At 33.1% G+C, this 23,849-nt stretch overlaps 4 protein-coding genes and 1 non-coding gene across 8 annotated transcripts; 3 read left to right on the forward strand and 2 right to left on the reverse strand.

Annotated features, from left to right (window-relative positions):
- The first annotated feature begins 331 nt into the window (after window positions 1-331).
- On the forward strand, window positions 332-3,967 carry LOC111805383. Of its 3 annotated transcripts, XR_002816664.1 has the most exons (6): window positions 332-586; window positions 692-803; window positions 892-965; window positions 1,039-1,629; window positions 2,908-3,517; window positions 3,596-3,967. XR_002816664.1 is itself a non-coding variant. In XM_023690456.1 (5 exons), exons 1-5 carry the CDS (start codon window positions 383-385, stop codon window positions 3,016-3,018), a joined length of 1,092 nt encoding a protein of 363 aa, XP_023546224.1. In that variant the 5' UTR covers window positions 332-382; the 3' UTR covers window positions 3,019-3,967. The 3 variants fall into 3 exon arrangements, 2 of the variants coding, with proteins under 2 accessions (XP_023546224.1, XP_023546225.1); XM_023690456.1 differs by having other exon boundaries at window positions 2,908-3,967; XM_023690457.1 differs by having other exon boundaries at window positions 1,045-1,629; window positions 2,908-3,967.
- Window positions 3,968-6,554: 2,587 nt separating this feature from the next.
- LOC111805386 lies at window positions 6,555-8,240 on the forward strand. 2 transcript variants are annotated; one of them, XM_023690459.1, is made up of 4 exons: window positions 6,555-7,036; window positions 7,201-7,260; window positions 7,347-7,421; window positions 7,501-8,240. In XM_023690459.1, exons 1-4 carry the CDS (start codon window positions 6,674-6,676, stop codon window positions 7,912-7,914), a joined length of 912 nt encoding a protein of 303 aa, XP_023546227.1. In that variant the 5' UTR covers window positions 6,555-6,673; the 3' UTR covers window positions 7,915-8,240. The 2 variants fall into 2 exon arrangements, with proteins under 2 accessions (XP_023546227.1, XP_023546228.1); XM_023690460.1 differs by having other exon boundaries at window positions 7,201-7,254.
- Window positions 8,241-9,575: 1,335 nt separating this feature from the next.
- On the reverse strand, window positions 9,576-12,842 carry LOC111805384 (tubulin beta chain-like). Its single transcript, XM_023690458.1, has 3 exons — window positions 12,310-12,842; window positions 10,556-10,825; window positions 9,576-10,448 (listed from the first exon to the last, which is right to left on the reverse strand). Exons 1-3 carry the CDS (start codon window positions 12,707-12,709, stop codon window positions 9,772-9,774), a joined length of 1,347 nt encoding a protein of 448 aa, XP_023546226.1. The 5' UTR covers window positions 12,710-12,842; the 3' UTR covers window positions 9,576-9,771.
- A 3,441-nt stretch (window positions 12,843-16,283) lies between these two features.
- LOC111805888 lies at window positions 16,284-21,491 on the forward strand. Its single transcript, XM_023691175.1, has 12 exons — window positions 16,284-16,502; window positions 16,796-17,036; window positions 18,463-18,773; window positions 18,856-18,948; window positions 19,033-19,120; window positions 19,291-19,384; window positions 19,492-19,589; window positions 19,710-19,913; window positions 20,004-20,120; window positions 20,219-20,295; window positions 20,575-20,619; window positions 20,710-21,491. Exons 2-12 carry the CDS (start codon window positions 16,833-16,835, stop codon window positions 21,116-21,118), a joined length of 1,740 nt encoding a protein of 579 aa, XP_023546943.1. The 5' UTR covers window positions 16,284-16,502; window positions 16,796-16,832; the 3' UTR covers window positions 21,119-21,491.
- A 278-nt stretch (window positions 21,492-21,769) lies between these two features.
- LOC111806215 lies at window positions 21,770-21,874 on the reverse strand. Its single transcript, XR_002816766.1, has one exon. It is a non-coding gene; the product is annotated as a small nucleolar RNA Z279/snoR105/snoR108 (small nucleolar RNA).
- Window positions 21,875-23,849: the final 1,975 nt, after the last annotated feature.

Genomic DNA, 23,849 nt, shown 5'->3' on the forward strand with positions numbered 1-23,849 from the left:
CCGCCAATTTAAAAAATAAAAAATAAATAAATAAATAACTTCTGTGGGCCAATGGGCCGAAAATTTCAAAATTTAAGATATAATTTTAAAATTTTAAAATTTAAGGGTTAAAATAAAAATTTTAAAAGTTTGAGATATAATTCAGGGGTATTTTTGACAATTTAACAAAAATTGAATTCTGTGGGCCAATGGGCCGAAAATTTATGCCTTTCAACATAAATTTCTCGTGGTTTTTCATGGGAGGCCCAATAGCTCTGGATTGGGCCTACGCTCCGACCAGTATATGAAAAGAATGGGACGAATTTGAAAAACTACAACGGTCGAATTTGAGTATTTGTTCTCTCATTTCAGGATCGTAGTTCCTTCTTGAATTCAATCGACAATGGGCAAGATTAAACGATCGAAATCATCTTCAAAACGCCAAAATTGGGAGAAGATCTTCAGCGCTTTGGTTCATATGCTACAGACTCAACAGAAACAGCTCGAAACCCTCATTGAAGAGCGAAAACTTCTTGAAGATCGCATCAGAATGCAACACGATCGGTGGAGCTCAGATACTCGTCTTTACGAAGATTTAGTCTGCCAGGTATCGATTCCTTCTCTGATTCGCTCTCTTTTCGGTCTGAATTAAAAAGAACGTCGTGAAATTTCTGGTTTGTTGTTTTTGAGGAATTTGGGCATTTCTGCGTAGTTGCAAGCGGATTTGGTTTTACGAGACAAGCAACGCTCACTTGAGGCATCGAAGTTAGATTTAAACATGAGTTTGAAGCAGAGAGAGAGTTTCCTTTGTCAAGTTATTTCAGGTTTGTAGGTTTCGACATAGTTGCAGTTCTTCGTCTAACGATGATCGAGATATGTAATTACTCGATTGATGTTTTTCGTATGTTTCAGATCAGACGAACAACGAGTTGCAAGATTTCAAAGAATTATTCATCCTGCTCTCTACTAAAATCTCCGATCCATCTGTATGCTCTTCAACATCTTTTAAATTCTTTAGCGCTCTCTTTTTTCAACATTATAGTTATAATTTTCAAATAGTTTCAGGATGTTTCTTCAAGAAGCTCACTGCAAACTGGAAAATCTAACGAAAAAACACGAAATTCTAAAGCCTTGAAGATCGAGGTACAGAGATTACAAAAGGCATATGAAAAGCTTGCATCAGAGAGGAATTCCGAGGTAACTGCACTTCTAGCAGAGAAGACCTTTGTATGGAACCAGTACAGCATTATGGAGAATGACTACGAAAGTAAATTAAGGCATAATCTCACAGAAGTTGAACTAGCGCGTACGAAGATCGAAAATCTTCTTGCTAATATGGAACAGCTTCAATCTTTGAATATTGAAAAAGATTGCACAATCGCAGCCTTGGAAAGTCAGTTGGAAAAGACGGAGGTCGATTCCAGAAAATTAAATGATGAAATTTCTAGAATTTCACGTGAATTGGAAGTCTTAAGAAAGCATAATGGCGTATCAGTTACGCCTGTGTTGAACCGATGCACATCTGGATCTGGCTATAGAACCTGCAGCTTAGGAGTGAAGAAAGAAGGGAAGGGTAGTGGCAGTAACATCAATGTGAGGAAAAAAGCTTCTCCTGTGCAAGCATCTCGTGGCAATGGAGATTCTAGTAAGGTAGTTATCGTGCAAGAATTGATATTCCATTTGCTCGTCTTGTTGCTTTACCTGTTATTCATGGCATATATTCTCTTTATCTAACTAAGTTTGAAGTTCTATGTGCATGTTTATTAATTCATCAATTATAGCGACACATTTCCAGTGTCATTTTCTAGGAATTAAATGCTCATACAGCTCAGAATGTCTGAAGTACAATCGTAGTCCTAAAAATGAAATCTAGAACATAATTAAACTAAATTTCACAACGAGTACACAGGGATGTTAGAACAAAATTGATAGAAAATGGAAGAACTGAGAGATTTTAGCCTAAAATATGCCTTTTTTACCTCCTGCCTCTGTTTCACAGCTAGTATCAGATACCATGTTGATTTTTGTTAGAAACTCCGACCTTCTACAATAGTATGATATTGTCCCCTTTGAAAATAAGCTCTCATCGAGTTGCTTTTGGTTTCCCCAAAAGGCCTCTATGTTCACCTAGACTAGCTCCTGTAATGTCTTGTGGTTGATCTAGTCATGTCTCCTCTCATAGTGATATCCCGTCCCTGGATCTTCTGATCCTATAGACCTCTCTTCTGAGCATATAAACCTCTTAGGTTCTTGTACGGCATCTTAGGAATATCATTATAAGTTCTTGTGTTGGTGGCTAGTTTTCCTTTAAGTTCTTGGGATGCTCTTCCCACGTGTAGGTGTAATGTCCTATGTCTAGATATTACCCTATGATATAATATATCTCCTACTAGTTTTACTATTAAAGGAGATAGTATTTCTTACTTATAAACTCATAATCTTCCTATTAGTTAGTCAATGTGAGACTCCTCTCCTGACAATTCTTCTCTTGAACAATGTACACCATAGAGCTTCCCTTGAGGCCTATGGAACTCTCAAACAATCTCCCCCTAATCGAGGCTCGACTCCTTCTCTAGAGCTCTCAAACAAAGTACACCATTTGTTCGACACATGAGTCACCTTTTACTACACCTTTGAGGCTCACAACTTTTTTGTTCGACACTTGAGAATTCTATTGAAATGACTAAGTTAAAGGCATAGCACTGATACCATGTTAGGAACCCGACCCTCCACAATGGTATGATATTGTCCACTTTGAACATAAACTCTCATGGTTTTGCTTTTGACTTCTCCAAAATGCTTCGTACCAATGGAAGAATTTCAAGAATGGACGATCATTTTGGGCTGTTTTTTCTTCCTTCTATGTATCTATGACATGAAATAAGCTTATAAGTCATAACATGTTTTCTTCTTTTTCTTGGTTATCAGGAAGACGGGAGTTTTAAACGAAGAAGAGGCCTTATACGTGAATCAGAGACCCCCAGATTGTTTACATCGTCATTCAAACCTCCCAAATTGAGGAGCACTATGTGTGTGTAAGTTGGTACTCTCATTTGTGAAATTAACCATGCAAGTGTAAGTTGTTTCCTTGCAGATATCTCTGATTATCTGTCTGTATTTCCATGTTTCATTGTTTATCTCTGCCTATAAAACAAGGATTGTCAATAACTTCTAACCTCTGCCTAACATAAACTCCTTTTCTTTTATGGATCTGTTATTTCTTCTCTGAAATTACATGTTTTTTTTTTTTTTCATTTTTGGCTTGGAGGAACATATCGGAGCCTTACATTGTTCATAATTCAAAGCCAAAGCATGATGGTCTAATAATAATATGGTCTCCATATTGCTGGAAACCATTTAGAGTGAAAGTATGGCTGATAAGATATCAAGACCAACAACACAACCAGCAAAACCGCCACGCCCAAAGGCGACGCAGTGTCGTCGGTGACGTAAACCGGCTCGAGCTTTGTTCTCGGAGTGATGATTACAAGACGACCATATCTAACAATGGAGTTTCCAACAAAGACAAATACTAGAGGTAAGAGCAAGAAGAAGAGCTTAAAGTTGATCCTTGTTGTCTTCACCTGTGACCTGTGGCTTGAAAATGATGACACAGATAGCAGAATGACCAAGATTCCAAGTATGGCAAGCAGAGGCCTTGGTGGTGGAGTTATGGAGGCTATGGCCTGCTCCGCCCATCCTTGTTTCCATGCTGGCCCTCTTCTCTCTCTTATCAACCAACCCATTTCTCTCTATATATTTTACTCTCTGTTTAAGTTGGGAATTCATAAGAATGATAGCCATATATATATATATATAGAGAGAGAGAGAGAGAGAGAGAGAGAGAGAGAGAGAGATGAAGGCTGAAAAATTGCTTTGGCATAAATTCTTGGGGCCAGCTTATTTGTCCAATTGACCTTTCTTTATGTGATTCGAGCTCACGAATTGGCATCAGTCCCAACTTGTAGTTCAATCATTTAACCTCTCATTTCAGGCCTTTTTTCTTGGCTTCCGTGAGAATATTGGCTTTTGAGTCGTGTCAGAAGAACCGGACGTCACGTTGGTAACAACGCATTTAACTGACGATGCAAAGTTGTGGTGAAGGTTCTAAGTACATGGACATTCAAGATGGTCGACGTATTGTGGACATTTGAGATAGTTTGAAACAATAATTATCTTTCACATGACACTATTATGCACGACGATTATTCGAGCCATATATACTTGAATCACCAACAATGGAATTTGATGTGTAATAATAAAAAGAAGTAAAATATATTAACAACATACCTAAAATAAATAATCACGTGTTATCAAAATCAACTTCGTGAATATAACCAAAGTCAGAAATAATTTATATTAACAGGTTTTATTTTTATTTATTTTTTATTCTCTAAATTGTTTTTCATATGGAATTTTTGACTAATATAACAATTTAAAAAATTAAGAAAATAGGAATATAATCAAATATTCTCAAATTTAAATAGTCAATTAAAGAAAACTTGTCATAAAAAATAATTAAAATGTACCCAACAAAATCATAAAATTGAATATTGAACACATTTTTTAGAAATGTCGAGTAAGGAGAGAGAATCTGTAGACGCCAAGAATTGGGCTGTCGATATAAGCCCACTTGATGAATTTGGGCCGAGTTAGGCCCGTAATCTATCAATTAGGCCCAATTTTACTTTCTATTAAGAAATATTGGGCCAATTTTTGATAGGCTGGAAAGAGCACCGTGGTGGGCTGATCAGTCATTCTGGGCCAGCCCGTTTAAGTTACATTAAATGGATGCCTAAAATTATTAATTATTTGTATAATTTTTTTTTTTTCATTTAATTGATCTGTTTATTGATTCCCTCTATTAATGGGTGGATTAGTTGAGATCTCCTCCTAAATATCAGTTAATCATAATATTATAAATTTGTTTAAATTCTATGTTTTATTTTGTTCCACTCATTGAGTGAATTGTATGTTCTTTTTGTTCCATTTGAACGAGTGGATTTTATGTCTTTTTTTTTATGTTCTTTTTGTTTCACTTGACCAACCACTAACTNTTTTTTTTTTTTTTTTTTTTTTTTTTTTTTTTGTTGGTAGAAGCAAACTTTGCGAAGTCACAAATATGACAAAGAACTTTGCTTAAGGTTCACTGAAGTCACAAATACGACGAAGAATGTGTATGACGAAGAATGTGAATAAGGCTTGAAATTTCTTGCATCAAGATCATGAGACATTTTTCACTAATCGTTTTTTTTTTTTTTGACACCAGCAACAAAAATAAGCTAATATGAATGCGGCTTGTGTTACCTTACAAAGTCGAGGTTGACAATACATGGTTGAATATGTACGACTTTACTTTTCATTGCAAAAGGTACGTTGAGATTGAAAGCTTGTCCTCGTAAATTGTGATTTATTATGATCGTTAGTATCATTAACGAACTGTTAAGTTTATCAATATTATTATTATTATTTACAAAATTGTGTAATTTGTGTGATAAAATATATTATTATTATTTACAAAATTATGTAATTTGTGTGATAAAATATATCTTGTATTTCATTCCCGTTTTTCGGAGGTTGATTTGAGGTTTAGTATATATATATATATATATCTTTCAAATTAACATTGAAAATAAAATAATCAACATCATTCCCATTAATTTGATTGGTTTAATTTGATGAATATTTATCTATAGTTTAAATTAACATTGAAATAAAATAATCAAAATCATTTCTTAATTTAATGTGTTTAATTTATTAAATATTTATCTGGTTTAATTTGATGAAGATTTATCTATATTTTAAATTAACATTGAAATAAAATAATCAAAATCATTCCTTAATTTAATGTGTTTAATTTATTAAATATTTATCTATTTTGTGGTTGAATATTTATTTATCTTTCAAATTGAAATAAATAATCGATAAGACAAATCTAAATATTACCAAGTTAATTTCATATTAATAATCACTTTATTTACACTTTAAAAAAATTGAAATAATTAATTTTATCTTATCTTAAAATTTTAAAATATGTTAACAATATTTAACTTAATTAACTCTCTTTTTTCCTCAAAATTTCCATGAAACCTACCCATGTTAGCTTTTAGCCCATTTTTGCAATTAAAAAAATATTTTAAATCTATCAAAATGCCACATCTAATATATCAATACAATAAAAAAATCAAAAATATTAATATTTGCCATATCTTCAATTTTAAAATATTATATTAAAATTTTGGAATCATACTTCAATTATTCATTTTATAATAAAAATTAAAAGTTTTAAGATAAAATTGAGATTTTAAAATTAAAATATTAGATTTAAATTTTAATTATTCATTTTATAATAAAAATAAAAATAAAAATATTAGATTTAAATTTAAAAATAAAATATTAGATTTAAATTTAAAAATAAAAGATAAGATAAAACAAACATCAGTTATAAATATGATAGAGAAGGGCGGGATTAGAAGGCTTAAACCCTAGAGGAGCATTCTGATTCCCCATCCAGAGGACACGTGTCACAAACCCACGCCCTTCTCCTAAATCTTTTCCTTTCACAGAGAGAGAAAGCCAGTCCCCAACCAACGCTCACTCCCCAGTCGAATTCCTCTCCTTCTTCCTTTCGTCTATAAAAATCCTCTCCGCCCTCCCATGAAATCTGGCTTGCCCTAAACCTCGGAGACCTGCCATGGCGTCCACCAATCCTGTTCATCAATGCGCCGCTCTCGATCTCGACGCCCTCACCCCTGACGAACTCCTCGGCTGTCAAATCCTCAGCGAATTTCCTCTTCTCGTTCAGCAATTCGAGTTTTCTCTTGGTTTACCTCCTGCCTGGCCTGTTCGTGCCAAGAGATCCGCCGTAGTTTCGCCGCCGGATTCCGTCCCCATCGTCCCCCCGCCGCGGCCACCGCCACCGCCACCGCCGTCCGGTAAGGACAAGGAGTCCAGCCCGACTACTCCTTTCTCGCTCAACTCCTTGCCGTTATCGCGGTGTGAATCTGATGAGATTACCAAAGCTAATCTCCCTAATAAGAAACCCTGTCTCGATAAGGTCATTAACGCATTCTTCTATAATTTTCCCCCAATTTTTTGCTCAATCGGATTTCTTGGATTTTTTTTTTGAACCTAATTTTAGCGATTTTTGTTCGTTGTTTGTGTTCTCTGATTCTGATTTTTTGCTCATTGTTGCGATGTTTTTTTGGATCTTGAAATCAGAAATCTCAGTATTTGGAAACTGTTCATCAATTGACGCAGCAGAATCAAGCTTTGGTTGGTGTGAGTTTTGTATTGTGTTCTTGTTCTTCGTCTCTGTTAAAATTTGTTTCTCTTAATCATTCTGTTTAAATTGATAATCGAAACAGAAAGTTAAGCTTATAAAGCGGCATTATAATGAACTGAAAACCACCAATTCGGAGTGGGAGGCGAAGAGGCAAAAGGTACTGATCGTTTCTCTCTACGTGGAGCTCTACACGCCACAAGTTCTTAATTCAATTTCACATGTTCTTTCTTGTTCAGATGATTCAGGATTCTAAGAAGGAATCGACAAATCCAGAAATAGGGGCCTCAAGTTCGGCCATCAAAGCCGTCAAGTTCACTGTTAAACCCCGAATTCCGGAGGAGAAACATCATTTTCAACAATGTCAACCGCCCATCACGAATCAGACGGCGGTTCCCGCGGCGGTTTCCACGGCGGAACAGAGCAACAGTCAGAACGTCCGAGTTCCAAATGGGGCAATTCCTATATATGATTATTCATTCGGCCCAACAGGGATTCCTGATTTGAACCTCTCTTTTGATGAAATTAGTCAGAGGAATTACACCAGATGCATGGCCGCTCAAGCAAGACAGAACAGGATTAAGATCTGGAAGTCCAAGAACAATAACAACAACAACAACAACAGTAGTGGCGCCGCCAGATTGTTGGCGTAACCCCCTGTTTGTGACCACACCACTGTTCATCAAAATTCCACGGTCATTATTTTTTTGATCTTCGGATTCAGCTCATCAAATTTGATGTGGGCGCCTGTTTTGATCGTGGAATTAGGGTACATTTTTTAATTGTAAAGTTAGATAGAATCCTAAGAGCTGCCCTGCCCTGCCTCCAAGTCTCTCTCTTATTATTATTTTATTTATTTTTTTTTTATTTTTTATTAACGTAATTATCATAGAGATTTTTTTGCTTGATTTTTTTAATTGTTATTTTGTTAGAAATAGAATTTCCTAAATCAGCAAAAATAAATACTATTATTCTTGAATTTTAAGGTTGTAACTAATTATGGTAATTTTAGCTATTTAATGGGTGCTACGAACACCTGATCAGTCAATCAGCTATTATTGGGCTTTTATTTTATTTATTTATTTTTTAAATTATCATATCTGTAAAAATGAGTCATGACAATAAATCCTTGAACTTCCATATTAGCAAGATTTTCTGAAAATTCATTCAATTTTTTTGTTTATTCCATTATTGAAGATTTTCTGCCACTATTTTAATAAGAGCGTCCATTAATTACAAAACAAACATATTTTATTATTTATGTATGTGAAATTACAAGAAAAAAAAAAAACTAAAAAAAACTAAAATATCGTTTAAAAAAATTTATAAAAAAATTAAAATATTTCCCTTTTCATCATCGTTGTTGGGCCGACTCGACCCTACGAAATGAAGGCCCATACTAGGTTAAAACTCAAGCCCAATGGATTTAGAGCACCGTTTGGGTCTGAACCAGGATGTGACCCAACCTTAAAATGTCCGTTAGCCCAATGGAATTAGGATGAAGGATCTGAGCTATAATATGGTAATTTTCCAATAAATATAGAAAATGTCCTTCCGGAAATTTAGGCGGCAGTAAATGGTATACTTCCCAAAACCTTTTTAGCACAACAAATTATTTAAAAATTGATATAATATATTAACGAAATAATGGTGAATTAAATCAGTTAATGATTTACTCGTTTGCGGACATTACAGGCCACTCACTGACAAGTCGCAAGCCTTCCAAAATTTGAAAATTTAATATATAACTTATTTATTGTATAATATCTAATAAAATTAAATTTAACAAATAATAATATAAAATACACGAACAAGTAAGCTGTTAGTCAAGTACTACTATTATTCCGTACATTGTTAAAGAGTAATTAAAAAAAAAAAAAAAAAAATAATAAGTTTTCAATTTCTTATTTATTTATTTTTGTTTTCAAATTTTGGAAAAAGAATAAAAGTAATTGAGAATCCTTGAATTTTGTAAAACCATGTGAATTATTTGTTGGATAATGGTCCCATCAGCTAATTTAGGAATAATCATGATTTATAAAAAAAAAATACTCTCTTAATTAACATGAGACTTTTGGGGAAGTTCAAAACAAAACCATGGAGAGTCATGTGCCCTAAACTGCCAATAGAATGGTAAAACAAAAGACTCCAAAAGAGAATGAGTCAAGCCTCCTCAAGGGCAGTAAAAATGACTAAGACTTGAGAGGAGTCTAACCTCTAATACTCTCCAGAAATAATACTCTCCATTGACACGAGGCATTTTGGAGAAGCTTCTTATCCGTGAACCATTCAAATTCTCAAATAATAATAATAATAATAAAACTGCGCATTGAAATTATTTTATTTAATAGAAAGAAGAAACAATTAACAATACGCAACAATGAAAGATGGAAGAATGAGCCAAAATGGGAGAAACAATCAAATCACGCGTTGCATATTTTTGTGGAGAATTGTGGCAAAGATAAGAGACAGAGAAAGGGAGAGCAATCAAACCAAGAATTCAGGGAAATTTACTGTTCCGGATATTCTTCTTCACGATCCTCAAAATCAGCATCATCATCAACGGTGGCGTCCTGATACTGCTGATACTCAGCAACCAAGTCATTCATATTACTCTCCGCCTCTGTAAACTCCATTTCATCCATTCCTTCACCTGTGTACCAATGCAGAAAAGCCTTGCGCCTAAACATGGCTGTGAACTGCTCGCTCACCCTTCTGAACATCTCTTGAATGGAGGTCGAGTTTCCCACGAATGTGGACGCCATTTTCAGGCCCTTTGGAGGGATGTCACACACGCTTGATTTTACGTTGTTGGGGATCCATTCCACGAAGTAGGATGAGTTTTTGTTCTGCACGTTGATCATCTGTTCGTCTACTTCTTTCGTGCTCATTCTTCCTCTGAACATGGCCGAGGCTGTCAGGTACCGGCCATGGCGGGGGTCGGCGGCGCACATCATGTTCTTTGCGTCCCACATTTGCTGGGTCAGCTCTGGGACGGTCAGGGAGATGTACTGCTGGGAGCCACGGGAGGTCAGAGGGGCAAATCCCACCATGAAGAAGTGAAGACGAGGAAATGGGATCAGATTCACTGCCAATTTCCTCAGGTCTGAGTTCAGTTGACCTGGGAATCTCAAGCAACATGTTACTCCACTCATGGTTGCAGAGATCAAATGGTTCAGGTCACCGACTGTACACAAACCAACAGATAGTGAGTCAAATTTTTCATGAAACAAACAATTGGTCAATCCCAAGATAAATTAGTAAAGTAATGAGAGAGAGAGAGAGAGGGGTTACAGCTAGGAGTGCTGAGCTTCAAGGTCCTGAAGCAAATGTCATAAAGAGCTTCATTATCAAGAACCATGCATTCATCTGCATTCTCTACCAGCTGATGCACTGAAAGAGTGGCATTATACGGTTCCACAACCGTGTCTGAGACCTTGGGAGAAGGGAAAACCGAGAATGTGAGCATCATTCTGTCTGGATATTCCTCTCTAATCTTCGATATCAAAAGCGTTCCCATGCCAGAACCCGTGCCTCCTCCAAGGGAGTGACAAACCTGAAAACCTGGCCAACAAGCAAGGGACAATAGATTATATTAAAAACTGTGCTCAATCAATCATTTGAACAACAACTTTGGATAAGGTTTAGCTCATAATATCACTTCATAAATTCCATAAAACAAAAGAGAAACCTAAATGGGTTAACGATTTAATTCCATGACATCCCCAAATTGATATATGTTCATCAAGATTACGAAGTCTTGAGTGTGTTATCAAGAGCTATCTACAAAATTTATAACATGAACGAAGATCTCTTGTCCTCAACTATTGTTCGAGGTAAACTCCCATTAGAATTTACCTTTTTGAGTGGCCATTATTCATGAAAGCCTGTAGACATTTTGCTAAGAAAAGGTAGCGTCGGTACGGTAGCTAGAGAACACGACAATTGTCTGGTTGTACAATCTCAATCATGGAGGTGCAAGAAAATGATAACAATAAACAAAAGATTTTTTGACCATTAAAGTTGGCTTTCTTATACTTTAAGTTGAAATAGGTGGCATTAAATATTTCATATGGATTGGATGCACGAGAGACTACTGTGGGATCCACTCATCACTTAGCAATGTTCTCTTCACAAATCACACACCATAAATTCAGTAAAATAAATCAAAATCATAAAGAACAGTAAATCCAGAAAACTTCCATTATTTAAAAAAGAAGAAGCAATTATTAGTGTTGTTGGTTACATATATATATATATATGTAGTGTATGGACAAAATTTGACACTCTGTCTCACCAATTTGAGTGCAGAGGCAGGAAATGGCGAGAGGTTAAGCAGTTAGGATATCAAGATCAGGATTCTGCTGACAACCACTATACATAATTCGCTAGAATTAAATTTTAAATTGTAAAAATGAAGAAAAGCAAATCATCATGGTTTTCAAGGTAGAGAAAATAAAATTGTCGGAGATTTGAGTAACAGGCAATAGCTGTGACCTTGCCAGAGCAAGTTTAGTGGGCAACGGACGTGGATCTGAGAAAGTTATAGCAACCATCACTTTGTTCTTCATATTTACTAATAATAGAAAACAAGGAAAACAGAACAGTTGATTTCTCAAACTTTTTGGTGCTCACACTCAGTAGCCTTCCCCTGCTTTGAGGAAAACCAAATCCGATGATATTTATCTCTTTTTGTTAACCGCGTCCACGGTAATGACTTCGAAACAAATTTTGATAAGAGCAACGAAAAGTTTAGATGCGTTGGATAAACCATAGAATATTGGATAGAGAAATGTTCAGGAAATTTGACGAACGCTAAGCATTGTTTTCGATGTTTCGAGTAATTCATTAGAAATCTACAGATTCTTTCAATTCACGAAGCAGTAGAATGAGAAAGTAAGAAGAGGTTCAATTCAAACAAGCAGATCGAAAGAATTGATGAAGCAGTATAATGAGGATTTAAAAAAAAAAGCAGAACAGACTCCTTGAATTCACAAAGCAGAATAGTGAGAATGTACGATCGAAGAACAGAGCAGAGAACGTAATACCTTGCAAGCAATCACAGTTCTCAGCCTCCTTACGAACAACATCAAGAACGGAGTCGATCAACTCAGCTCCTTCGGTGTAATGACCCTTGGCCCAGTTATTTCCGGCACCGGACTGTCCAAAAACGAAATTATCGGGGCGAAAGATCTGACCGTAGGGACCGGATCTGATACTATCCATGGTACCGGGCTCAAGATCCATGAGAACAGCCCTGGGAACGTATCTACCGCCAGAAGCCTCATTGTAATAGACATTGATCCTCTCCAGTTGAAGATCAGAGGAAGGATCTCCGTTGTATTTTCCGGTGGCGTCGATACCGTGCTCATCGCAGATGACTTCCCAGAACTTGGATCCGATTTGGTTGCCGCATTGGCCACCTTGAACGTGAAGAATCTCTCTCATGGTGTCTTGGTGTAAGGAGATGGAATACGGGAAGGCTTCTTCTTGTTGTGTTGATGAAAATGGATCGACGCGAAGATGATGAAGGGGAGAGTGGCCATTATAAAACAGAGAGAGCCCGAAATTTAGGGGGCTAAGATGGTAATAACGAATGGCGGGATGGTTTCAATAGACGTGGACCATGCTTTCTTTTACCCCCGTCTGATCTAAATTTCACCCTCCTCATTTCCCTCTTTCCCAAATATTTACCGGAGGGAACAAATATTTACCGGAGGGAACAAAATATTATTACGTGGCACCATAAAATTACAGCCTTTTTTTTTTCTTGTTTTTTTATTTATTTATAATTTATTAATTCTCCAACCACTTTTTTTAAACATTCGAAATTATACTTACCAATTTTAATTTAATATTTTAAAATAAATAAAGTTAACACAAATATTTAAATAAATAACTCCAAACACCTAATTTAAATATTTAGATTGAGCTGAATTCATATTTTAATAAAAAAAAATTATTTAAATTAAAAAATATAAATTTAAAGAGTGTGATGAAACTCAATTTAGAAATAATTTTAATAATCACTCGTATTAATTACTTAAAATTATAAATTTTATTAAATTTAGTGAGATTAATATCTCATCATTAATACCTTTTAACTCTAATAAGGATTAATTGAATATTTAATTTTTATGATAAAAAAAATAGTTATATCAGTTTAAAATGTTGAAACGAATTAAAAAATCCAAAATGAATTGAAATAATAAATACCAACACACTAAAATGTCTCTTACAGAATATTAAAAAAAATATAAATTTAATCAATCAATAATATATATTTCAATATTTATTTATTATTTTTTTACTTTTTTTAAAATACAAATATAGTCGAACCAAACATAATTCAAGATATATGTTTTTTTTATTGGGGATTAAAAATTATAATATTTATCTCTCATGTCATTGGTTGAGATATATGTTTTTAATTAGAAAATAAGAAATTTTAATACCTACCTATATTATTGAAATAATATATATATATATATATATATATATATCAGTCGGTGCATTAAGTTTTTAGAAATTATTGAATAAATGAGTAAAACTGTTTTTTTTTTAAATATAAATATACAAATATCTTAATTAAAAAAAGAACAAATAAAGGAGAAGATGAAATCAGGACCGTCCAACCACCATGATTGAATCGATCCGGGCCAGTTAGAGGTGTGGTGACAGCGAAACTATGCAGCGGAAACAAGAGATTGAACGATTCGCACGTTAAGATGATATACTCGCACGTGCCGAGCCCATCAATTTGGGCCCACAACTTCACTCCTTTCACAACCACTTTTTGGAATTATTGTATTTAAAAATAATAATAATAATTTCCTAAATTCCCAATGGGATATTATTATGTAAAACAAAAATAAAGAGAGGGAAAAAATAGTATTATTATTCAATTTTTCAATTAAAAAAAAGAAAAAAAAAAAGGAAAGGTCAAAAAATGGTCATTTGTAATAAGAGAAAGCCCAAATTATCAACTAAAGAAGGAAGCCCATTAAGCCTTTAGGTGGACCAATTATACAATTAAAGACAAATAAAAATAAAAATAATTAATTTTTCAATTATACCCAACTCAACTCGATTCGACCAACCCTTTTTAATTAAACCGATTCGATCAATTGAGATAAACTTCCTCATATATCAATAGATTGCAAAGTACGGTCGTGCATAGGTTAGCTCAATGGTCGTTAAATAGGTCTTATTATTAGTTTAACTGGACGAGTAATTTTGAAATGTGGTAACTTCTAATTATTGAAATGAATAATCATTTTCACGTTCTTTTATTTTTTATCAACGTTCTTTCTATAGAAAAATAACTGAAAATGAAATGCTCGATCTCGTAGGTTAGTTTGAATAATTGTTATTTCATATACATTATGTATATAAGTATTGTTCACAACAAATAATTTGAAAACTCCGTGCACGAAATGAACTTAATCAAAAGTCAAAAACAAAAAAAGTCAACTTCAAATACCCATAATACCTATGAATGTAGGTCGGATATACGTTTTCATTCACGAATACAAAACAAATGAATTAAATACAATAATCACACGTGTCAAGATCGCATGGATGAAATATCCATCGTCGGATGAGGTGAGTGGACTTTGCTTGTAGGATATTCCAAAAAAAATGCCGATAATGTCCTCGACCGTTATATAATATGAAACAATTCAAATTAAATAATTACGCGAAAAAAAAGTCAAACTATTCTTTAATATTTTTTATTTGGCAATACAAATAAAAGGTCAAATAGAGTGAAATGGTTTAGGGCATGTTGCACGCATCTGTAAACTTTTATCTGAGTAATTGACACTTTCAATTTTATAATTTAAAGGGTTCTTTTCTATAATGTTTCAGAAATATATATATATATATATATATATATATATATATATATATATATTAAAAGTAATTAAATATACGTACATATCGATTTATTGGGGTTGATTTCATTTTAATTTATTTTAAGAACAATATGTTTTGTTAGAATAATTTAAAATTCTTCAATAATTATAAAATTAATGAAAAGTGACGTCACTTTAGAATAAAAAGCTTATTATAGAAATTTTGATTTATCATTAAATTATTTTACATTACATATTAGAACATCGATAAATTTGAAAACTATTTTAACTTAAATTTGAAAACTATTTTAAGTTAAATGATGATAAATTTTGACTTAAAAAATGTATACTTAAAATATATATGATTGAATAAAAACTTAATTAAAGTGAATATCATAGTTTAATAACAAATTCAATGCAAATATTTATAGGGACCAAATCTACCAAATATAGTAATTTGTTGATTTTTATTTTATTTTATTTTATTGTAATTAAACAAAAGAAAAATAAAGTAAACGCAAATTTGCAATATTTTATATTCGATAAGCCTATAATAAGCTCTCTAATCATAATGTTTTGGGTAAATTGGTTGACTTATATTAAAATCATAAAATAAAACCCACGAAGATCGTATTCCTAGCAACCTTGGAGCACGTCATTCTTTTTTCTTGCAACCCAAACGAGGCGAACATTATCCTAATTACTAATTTTTTTATTTTCAAAATGAAAATATATAATTAATATTTATATAATTTTACGTGTTCTAATAATTTAAACCAACGATAGGGTTATTTTTATTTTTAATCTTTTTATTTTAGTTGATGTTTTTTAAATAAATGATTAAATTTACATAAATATAGTTTTTACTAAAAAAAAATTTATTAAATTAAATAGGATCAAAATAGATTATTTATTTTATTTTTTTAGAAATAAGTTTAAACGCCATGTAACATATTTTCTAATATTTTTTTAGTATAAAATGATTTAAATTTTTTTAAAAATAATAAAAAAATGATTTGAAGCGTAAAAATGATAGGAGGGAAGACTATATTTTGGCGGTTGAATTCATAAGAAGCCTCTTCTTTTACAATCCACGGCCGCGGAGGAGCCGAGTCACCGCCTCTGTTCTTCATCTCTGCTGCTCCTCCTCCTCCTTCTTCGGCTTCGACACTCAAATCTGAAAATGGAAAACGTTTCATTTCCGTTCTAATTTATCACTCTGGACGAACTTTCTCTTGTGTTAGCAGCAGCAGAAGCACGCTTAATCTGATAATTTCTTACAAGAACGCTTCTGGACTTCTTCACGATATTGCTTCAAAGTTCCCCGCTCCGATTGCGAATTTCTCTTTGAAATACGTTAGCTTCTTGTTTTTCTTTGTCCTGAGGTATTTTCTTGTGCTGGTTATTGAGTCTTCTGCTGATTACTGGCGCTACTTGCTACTTCTTGTTGTTTGATTTGATTAGAGTAATGGATTTTCCATTTGCGTATCGGTTGATAATTTTCGAATCTTAGTTCAATCCGCCGGTTATATCTTGTAAGTTTCTCGATGATTGAGAAATTTAAGCGTTGTAATTATGTGATTGTGTTGTGCGTGCTCTTTGTTGTTCCCCGCCCCTCTTTTTCCTTGCTTCAAGCGTTAATGAAGTGGAAATTAAATCAATGATGATGACCGTCCAGATTGTACAGGGACTTCGGAGATTTGAAGAAGTTTGAGATGGGGAACACAATGGGAGGGGTATGTTCCAATGGAATAGACAAGGATTACTTCGAATCAGAGAAGATAACGCAAACATCTGAGGATCGGAAAGGGAATTCGTGTTTGAATTCTGAGGCAATTGACCCGAATGAAATGCAGCAAAGGTCTCGTTCTGGTGGGACACTATTGCTCTCACCTCCGTCTAAGACAGGAAGCAATAAGGTATGTTTATTCCATTTGCATTACCATTTAGATGTGATTAAAACCAAATTATGGCTATGGAAATCAAATTTGTTAGTCAATCCTGATCAGATTAAAGAGAAAGAAGGTGCAACTTATGGAATTGAATTTCACATTAATGCTGTGAAGAGTTGACCCGTCGAAAAGATTAGTTGTGGAATAGGTAGGAGAGAGATTCTTTGAATTTGCTGGCGATCAACGTGATGAAATTTATAAATAACTCGATATGATGATTATATTTGGATCCTTAAGAAGTCAATACAGGATTTATGAAGTATAGAAGTTAGAATATTTGAATACTGGAAGGGCGATTTAGTCTCTTGACATCATGTGTTAGATAGGGACTACTGAATGGTTAATCTGTCATCGTAAATCTGTAGCACCGTGAATCTTGCAAATGCAACCTATAAATGAACAAGCATGTGCTCCACTGTTTTATAGACTCCTTTCCCCTAGTGATGTCCTTGCGACCTTCTTGATGGTTATTTAATGAGAAAATGTAAGAAATAACGACCATATATATAGATATAGCATGTCATTACAAGTTCTTACTGATCCTTTAAGGTGATCTGCATGACTTTGCCTACATTATTTGTACTATTCTTATATTGTCAATAATATGAACACCATCATATGTTTGAAGGTTTATAAATTCTGTATGCCTTCTTACAAATGCAACCTATAAATGGACAAGCATGTGCTCCACTGTTTTATAGACTTCTTTCCCTTAGTGATGTCCTTGCGTCCTTCTTGATGGTTATTTAATGAGAAAATGTAAGAAATAACGACCATACATATAGATATAGCATGACATTAGAAGTTCTTACTGATCCTTTAAGGTGATCTGCATGACTTTGCCAACCTTGTTTGCACTATTCTTATATTATCAATAATATGAACACCATCATATGTTTGAAGGTTTATAAATTCTGTATGCCTTCTTCTTGCAAATGCAACCTATAAATAGCAACCACGTGCTCCACTGTTTTATAGACTCCTTTCCCCTAGTGATGTCCTTGCGACCTTCTTGATGGTTATTTAATGAGAAAATGTAAGAAATAACGACCATATATATAGATATAGCATGTCATTACAAGTTCTTACTGATCCTTTAAGGTGATCTGCATGACTTTGCCTACATTATTTGCACTATTCTTATATTATCAATAATATGAACACCATCATATGTTTGAAGGTTTATAAAGTCTGCATGCCTTCTTGATTGAATAAATAAATAAGGCCAAGATTATTCATGCTTGATTCTTTTTCTACAATTTGTGCCCATCTTTTGAAGGAGAAACACAATACTAGATGAATGGTTATATTGATTTAAAGGATATAGTGCTTCCAGTCAACTTTTTATCCATTTAGTCCTCAAGCTCTGTTATTGGTCTATCTTATTGTATAGGTTGCACCAGTGAACTCACAAGCAGGGTCACGCGGGAGGGCAATTGATTTATTGAAAACAATTGGGAATAGTGTGTCAAATTTGCATATGAACGGTGGGTTTTTTACAGGCATGGCTTCAAATGGTAGGGAGATCTCTATATTAGCTTTTGAAGTAGCTAATACAATAAGCAAAGTAGCGAATTTGTCACAATCTCTCTCAGAAGAAAACATCCAGCTTCTCAAAGAGGAACTTTTACAATCAGAAGGGATAAAACAATTAGTCTCAACAAGTTCAGAAGAATTGCTAAGCATTGCAGCTGCTGACAAAAGGTGTTGTAATCATGCAATGTCGTCATGAACTTTTATGCTTATCAGAAACAAACTTTGTAGTCTTAAGTTTCTGTTCCTGTAGGCAGGAATTTGACGTTCTCTTACGGGAGGTTATACGATTTGGAAAGCAGTGCAAGGATCCACAGTGGCATAATCTGGATCAGTACTTTTCAAGGTAGTCGATATTGTCACCTTTTTGCTCAATTGTTATTGATAGTTCCGAAAACATTGTCGAATAATTATAATTATGATATTCCAGACTAGATTTGAATGATTCAAGTAAAAAACAAGCTCGAGAGGCCAGAGCAGCCATCCAGGAACTAGCTGTTTTAGCTCAGTCTACATCTGTAAGTACAGTTTTCGACTCAGTTACTTCAAGTTTGTCATATTGTGCTGATAATTACTAGAAAAAAACATTTCCAAATTCCAGTCACTTTTGACTGCAGCTTGAAAAACGTCTCCCTGTCGCTTCATGGTTAATTCTAATTTATTTAACCGAGTATTGAACCTCTTGTAGGAATTATACCATGAATTACTAGCACTGGAAAGATTTGAGCAAGATTACAGACGGAAAGTTGACGAAGTGGAGTCAATGAACCAAGCAGGAATAGGTTGGTATTTAACCTGCAAATTTTGTTACACAAGCAATTTGGTGTTAAGTTCGTTACACAAGAACACCAATGTGTTATTTAATGCGGTCGGTTTATTCCAAATATAGGAGAAAGTCTGTCAATTTTCCAAGGAGAACTAAACGTACAAAGAAAGCTTGTAAGGAGTTTCCAAAGCAAGTGCCTTTGGTCCAGAAGTTTAGATGAGGTATTTACTTCTGAACGACCCGAGATTTTGTGAGATGATAAAGAACAAACTTCAATCATAGGCAGAAGAGACAGTTAACTAACCAATTTGAAAATTTTCTTTGGTTTCTTTTGTTCACAGATTGTAGAAAAGCTCGTTATTGTTGTAACATGGATAAACCAAACAATAGCCAAAACATTTGATGATCACAACACAGGTGCCTGCAATGGACCAGTCATTACAGATAAAACATTGCCTATTGAGGACAGAAGTAATGGCCAGAAACTGGGCTCTGTTGGTCTTGCCTTGCATTATGCAAACATAATCAGCCAGATAAATCTCATTGTAAGCTTACTTCCTCCTTTCTTCAATTTTCCCACACCAACTCTCAAATTTGATATATGTTGCTTAAAATGCTATGCTATTTTTTGTAAGGCGTGTCGCCCGACCTCCATTCCTTCAAATATGAGGGATGCATTATACCGGGCATTGCCTATAAGCGTTAAAATCGGTCTGCGCTCTCGATTGCGGACTGTGCATGTCAGTGAGGAGGTATTACCTTTTCTTTGTGTTTCACTAGAGTGTTCAATCTTGAATTCAATTCCACTGTCAGTCATTACTAATTGTGAACAACAATGGTCTTTCTGCAGCCAACTTATATTGGTGTCAAAGCGGAAATGGATAAGATCCTTGAATGGCTTGTTCCAATAGCTGCAAACACGAGCAAGTAGGAGAAACTTCCCTTTATCTACTTAAATATTTAGAATGATGAAAAGTAATCTTCACCAATTCTTTCTCAAAATCTTCTATGAGTACTTCATGTTCTTCCCAGAAGTGTCCAAATTCGCCTCAAACTTGCGCTTCTTCTAGTTTCAAGATTTTTTGCTTGGTATTGAAGTTTAAATATCTAGCATTCACCATTTCAAAAGTCATCCAACCTCTTTCTTTTCTCAATTCATTTTTGTTTTCCATTATGCGTTCCTAATATCACCATGATCCGTGACAGAGCGCATCAAGCTTGTGGCCGGATTGGAGAATGGGCAACCCAAAGGTTGGTTTCAGGATTCTTGTTTCTTAGAGAGAGGTACAAAATTTCAACAGGGCAACATTTAAAATAATTTCGCCATTGTTTTTTGTGTAGTAAGGAACACAGCAAAGGCAGAGCTACACAGAGCAACCCAATTCGCCTTCAAACGCTGTTTCATGCAGACAGAGTCAAAACTGAGCAACAAATCCTCGAGTTGGTCACATTGCTCCACCATTTAATCCACTTAGCAAAACAACAACCACAACGCTTCACATCTCTCCGTTGCCAATCTCCTACTCCCAAGAACATGGCAGTTCCACAGCCATATAATGCGCGTCGGATCCAATTCAAGAGCCAAATCATCAAAGCCAATAATGATGGAATTACTCCAACAATCAGAAAGAGGGATCCCAGCAACAACAAAGGTACGGAATCCTATAGAAATGATATTAAAGATAAAGGAATTTGGACTTTAAGCAAAGGGTTTTCCGTTTCAACGTTGAGTTCTCTTGCTAGAGCCTAGATTTAAGCTGAAGCAAACAAATGAGATATAATAACTATGCTCGGAATTGGGTTAGTGTAGATAAAAACATTTTTGAGTACCTGACGTCTATACCCACAATGCAATAAATACACGAATATGTCCTCACATTCTTGGTTAAATTCCTTTGTGCATACTTTTGGGTGAGTTTTCGTTCCCCTTATTGTATATTTCAATTAAACTGCTCCAAAATAATGCTCTCTATCATGACATTAAACGTTGGCATTTATGAGATAAATGAGCATAAAAATGATAGGAATATACGAGAAAATGACACCATAAACTCAAGTGTTGGTGGGTCAAGAAGGTAAGAATATTAACATTTGTTTAATTAAAAATGTAGAAATAAGATTTTTGTATCTTCTTCCAAATAAAGTAAATTACTATATTGGATAAATTGATATTTCTGAAATTTCAAAATACAAATTTAAGTTTATAATTTAACTTGATATAAAACTAATTTTTAAAATATATAAAAGTTAAAAAAAAAAAAAACACTTTATATAAAAAAAAATGCGAATTAAAAATGAAATAAAAGCTAAAATTTAAAAGTATTTGTTAAAACAATATTAACAAAAAACGAAGAGACAGAAAATAATAATTAGAAAATACATATTTTTGGGAATCGAAGTTGGGATCAGATTGGTAAGAATGAGAGTGCCCAATTGTCGTAACCAGGCTTTGGGGCGGACACCCATCTCGCATTCATTTGCGAGAGCCAACCACTCATCATATCCCGTTGACTGCCTGAAGGATCATGCCTTCACATCACCTGCTTCCGTCTTTTTATAGTGACCTTTCAGCGCCCAATGGGTTAGTTTTTCCGATGTGGGAACTTTCACACATTCATAATTGCTTCATGTCTTCCCATCCTGCCCCTCTCTTCAACAAAATTTCCTTTTTCTTCTTATTTTTTAAGTCTTAAAAAAAGATATTTCTTGAATGCCGCTAATATTATCGTTTATGTTTATTTGTTCAATAAAATTTTAATTATATTTATTAGGTCTATGATATTTTTAATTTATTTTAAATAATATTAATCATAAACCTGAATTATATGAATAATCAAAATTTTAATTTTTAATTATGTGTCTAATAGCTCTATAAATTTCTAAAAATATCAATATTACATAAATGATTAAACACATACTACAAAATTCAAGAATTATACTCGTAATTTAATCAATAATTTATAAAATTCTTTCAACTTAAATATTTGGTTGAGAAATTATTTTCAAAAGCATTTTAAGAAAATATGTAGGAAAATTAATGAAAATTTTAAAGATATTTCAACTAATTCTCAAATAGAAAAAAAAAAAAAAAAATTGGATAAGAAGTCGTGAGGACTTGGAAAAGAAAATGTCACATAAAATTGTGAAATTTTCCATCATCTTTCTTTTCAATTTCCAACAAAGGGGTTGGATCAATTTCCAAGAAAAGTCCCTAATTAATTAATAATCCAAACAATTTTTTAGAAATACATGTGACTTGCAACACACTTCTCTTTTTTTTCCTCCTTTTTTATTTTATTTTCATTTTTAAAAAATAATTCAACAAGTTTGATTAAATTACATCAACGGGTTCATTTGAATATCTAAATTTCTTTATCCAAAATATGAGTCTTATTCAATTAAACCATGTTTAAATTAGTCTGGCTAGAATTAATCTTTATTAATTTGAAAAGTAGAATAATAAATAATATTTTTTAATTAAATATATTAAAATTTTAACTTCACACTTAACTAATTGCTCAATTTAGTCATGAATTTTTAAATTTGTCAAATTAAAAAGGTAATCACTCTAAATATTGTTGATAGAGAAAAACATTATAGGTAAATTTTTTGTTGAAATTTGTGAATTAAAATTATTAAAAAATGAAAATAAAATAAACATAAATATCAAAATATCAAAATAATAGAATGAAATAAAAAATAAATTTCGGCTTAGAGACGCTTCCAAGGGACTACGTCCTTCTATGAAGCATTCTCTATATTTCAGCCACGTCACCATCTTTTCTGGAAGGAGAACACAATTATCAAATTTATAAAATAATTTATTCACATAGTATTAAATTATAGTTCAACATATATTATAGATAAATATCTAGATATTTTACTTCTGACTATATTGTTCTTTCTATTTATTATTCTTTTTCATATTCTTGTAATTTATTGAATTATAAATAAGATAACTTTCACAGCTTCAGAGGCGGTGAATTAAGCAAACATTTTCACTTCAATTTGTTAATAAATGGTAAAATATTTATTATAAATATTTTAAAATTATTACTTAAATATAAATTCTTTAAAGATGTAAACATGAATTAAAATTTAGATTTTTATATCGTTCGAGCTTACTATCACACGATCTCAAGTTTTAATTTTTACGAGTTTTTAAACTTCTATCTCAATAATAATTTTGAAATTAACGATAAAAGATAATATTACCAGTATTTTAAAATTTATTAAAAATTTAAATAGGATAAATAAAAAAATTATGAAGAATATTTTTGAAACAAAATATTAATAATAAAAATATTTTGAAGTTTTTAAAAGTTCAAAAACATTATTGAATTTTTAAAGTTTCAAAATATAATATATATATATATATATATATATATATATATATAAGATAAATGGATGTTTTTATTAATTTAATTTAATTTTTATATTTTTGTTTTATGTTTGGAGTGTTTGTGGTGTGCAGCTACAAA

Source organism: Cucurbita pepo, chromosome LG11 (genome assembly GCF_002806865.2).
Source record: "Cucurbita pepo subsp. pepo cultivar mu-cu-16 chromosome LG11, ASM280686v2, whole genome shotgun sequence".
In the NCBI taxonomy this organism is placed as follows: Eukaryota; Viridiplantae; Streptophyta; class Magnoliopsida; order Cucurbitales; family Cucurbitaceae; genus Cucurbita; species Cucurbita pepo.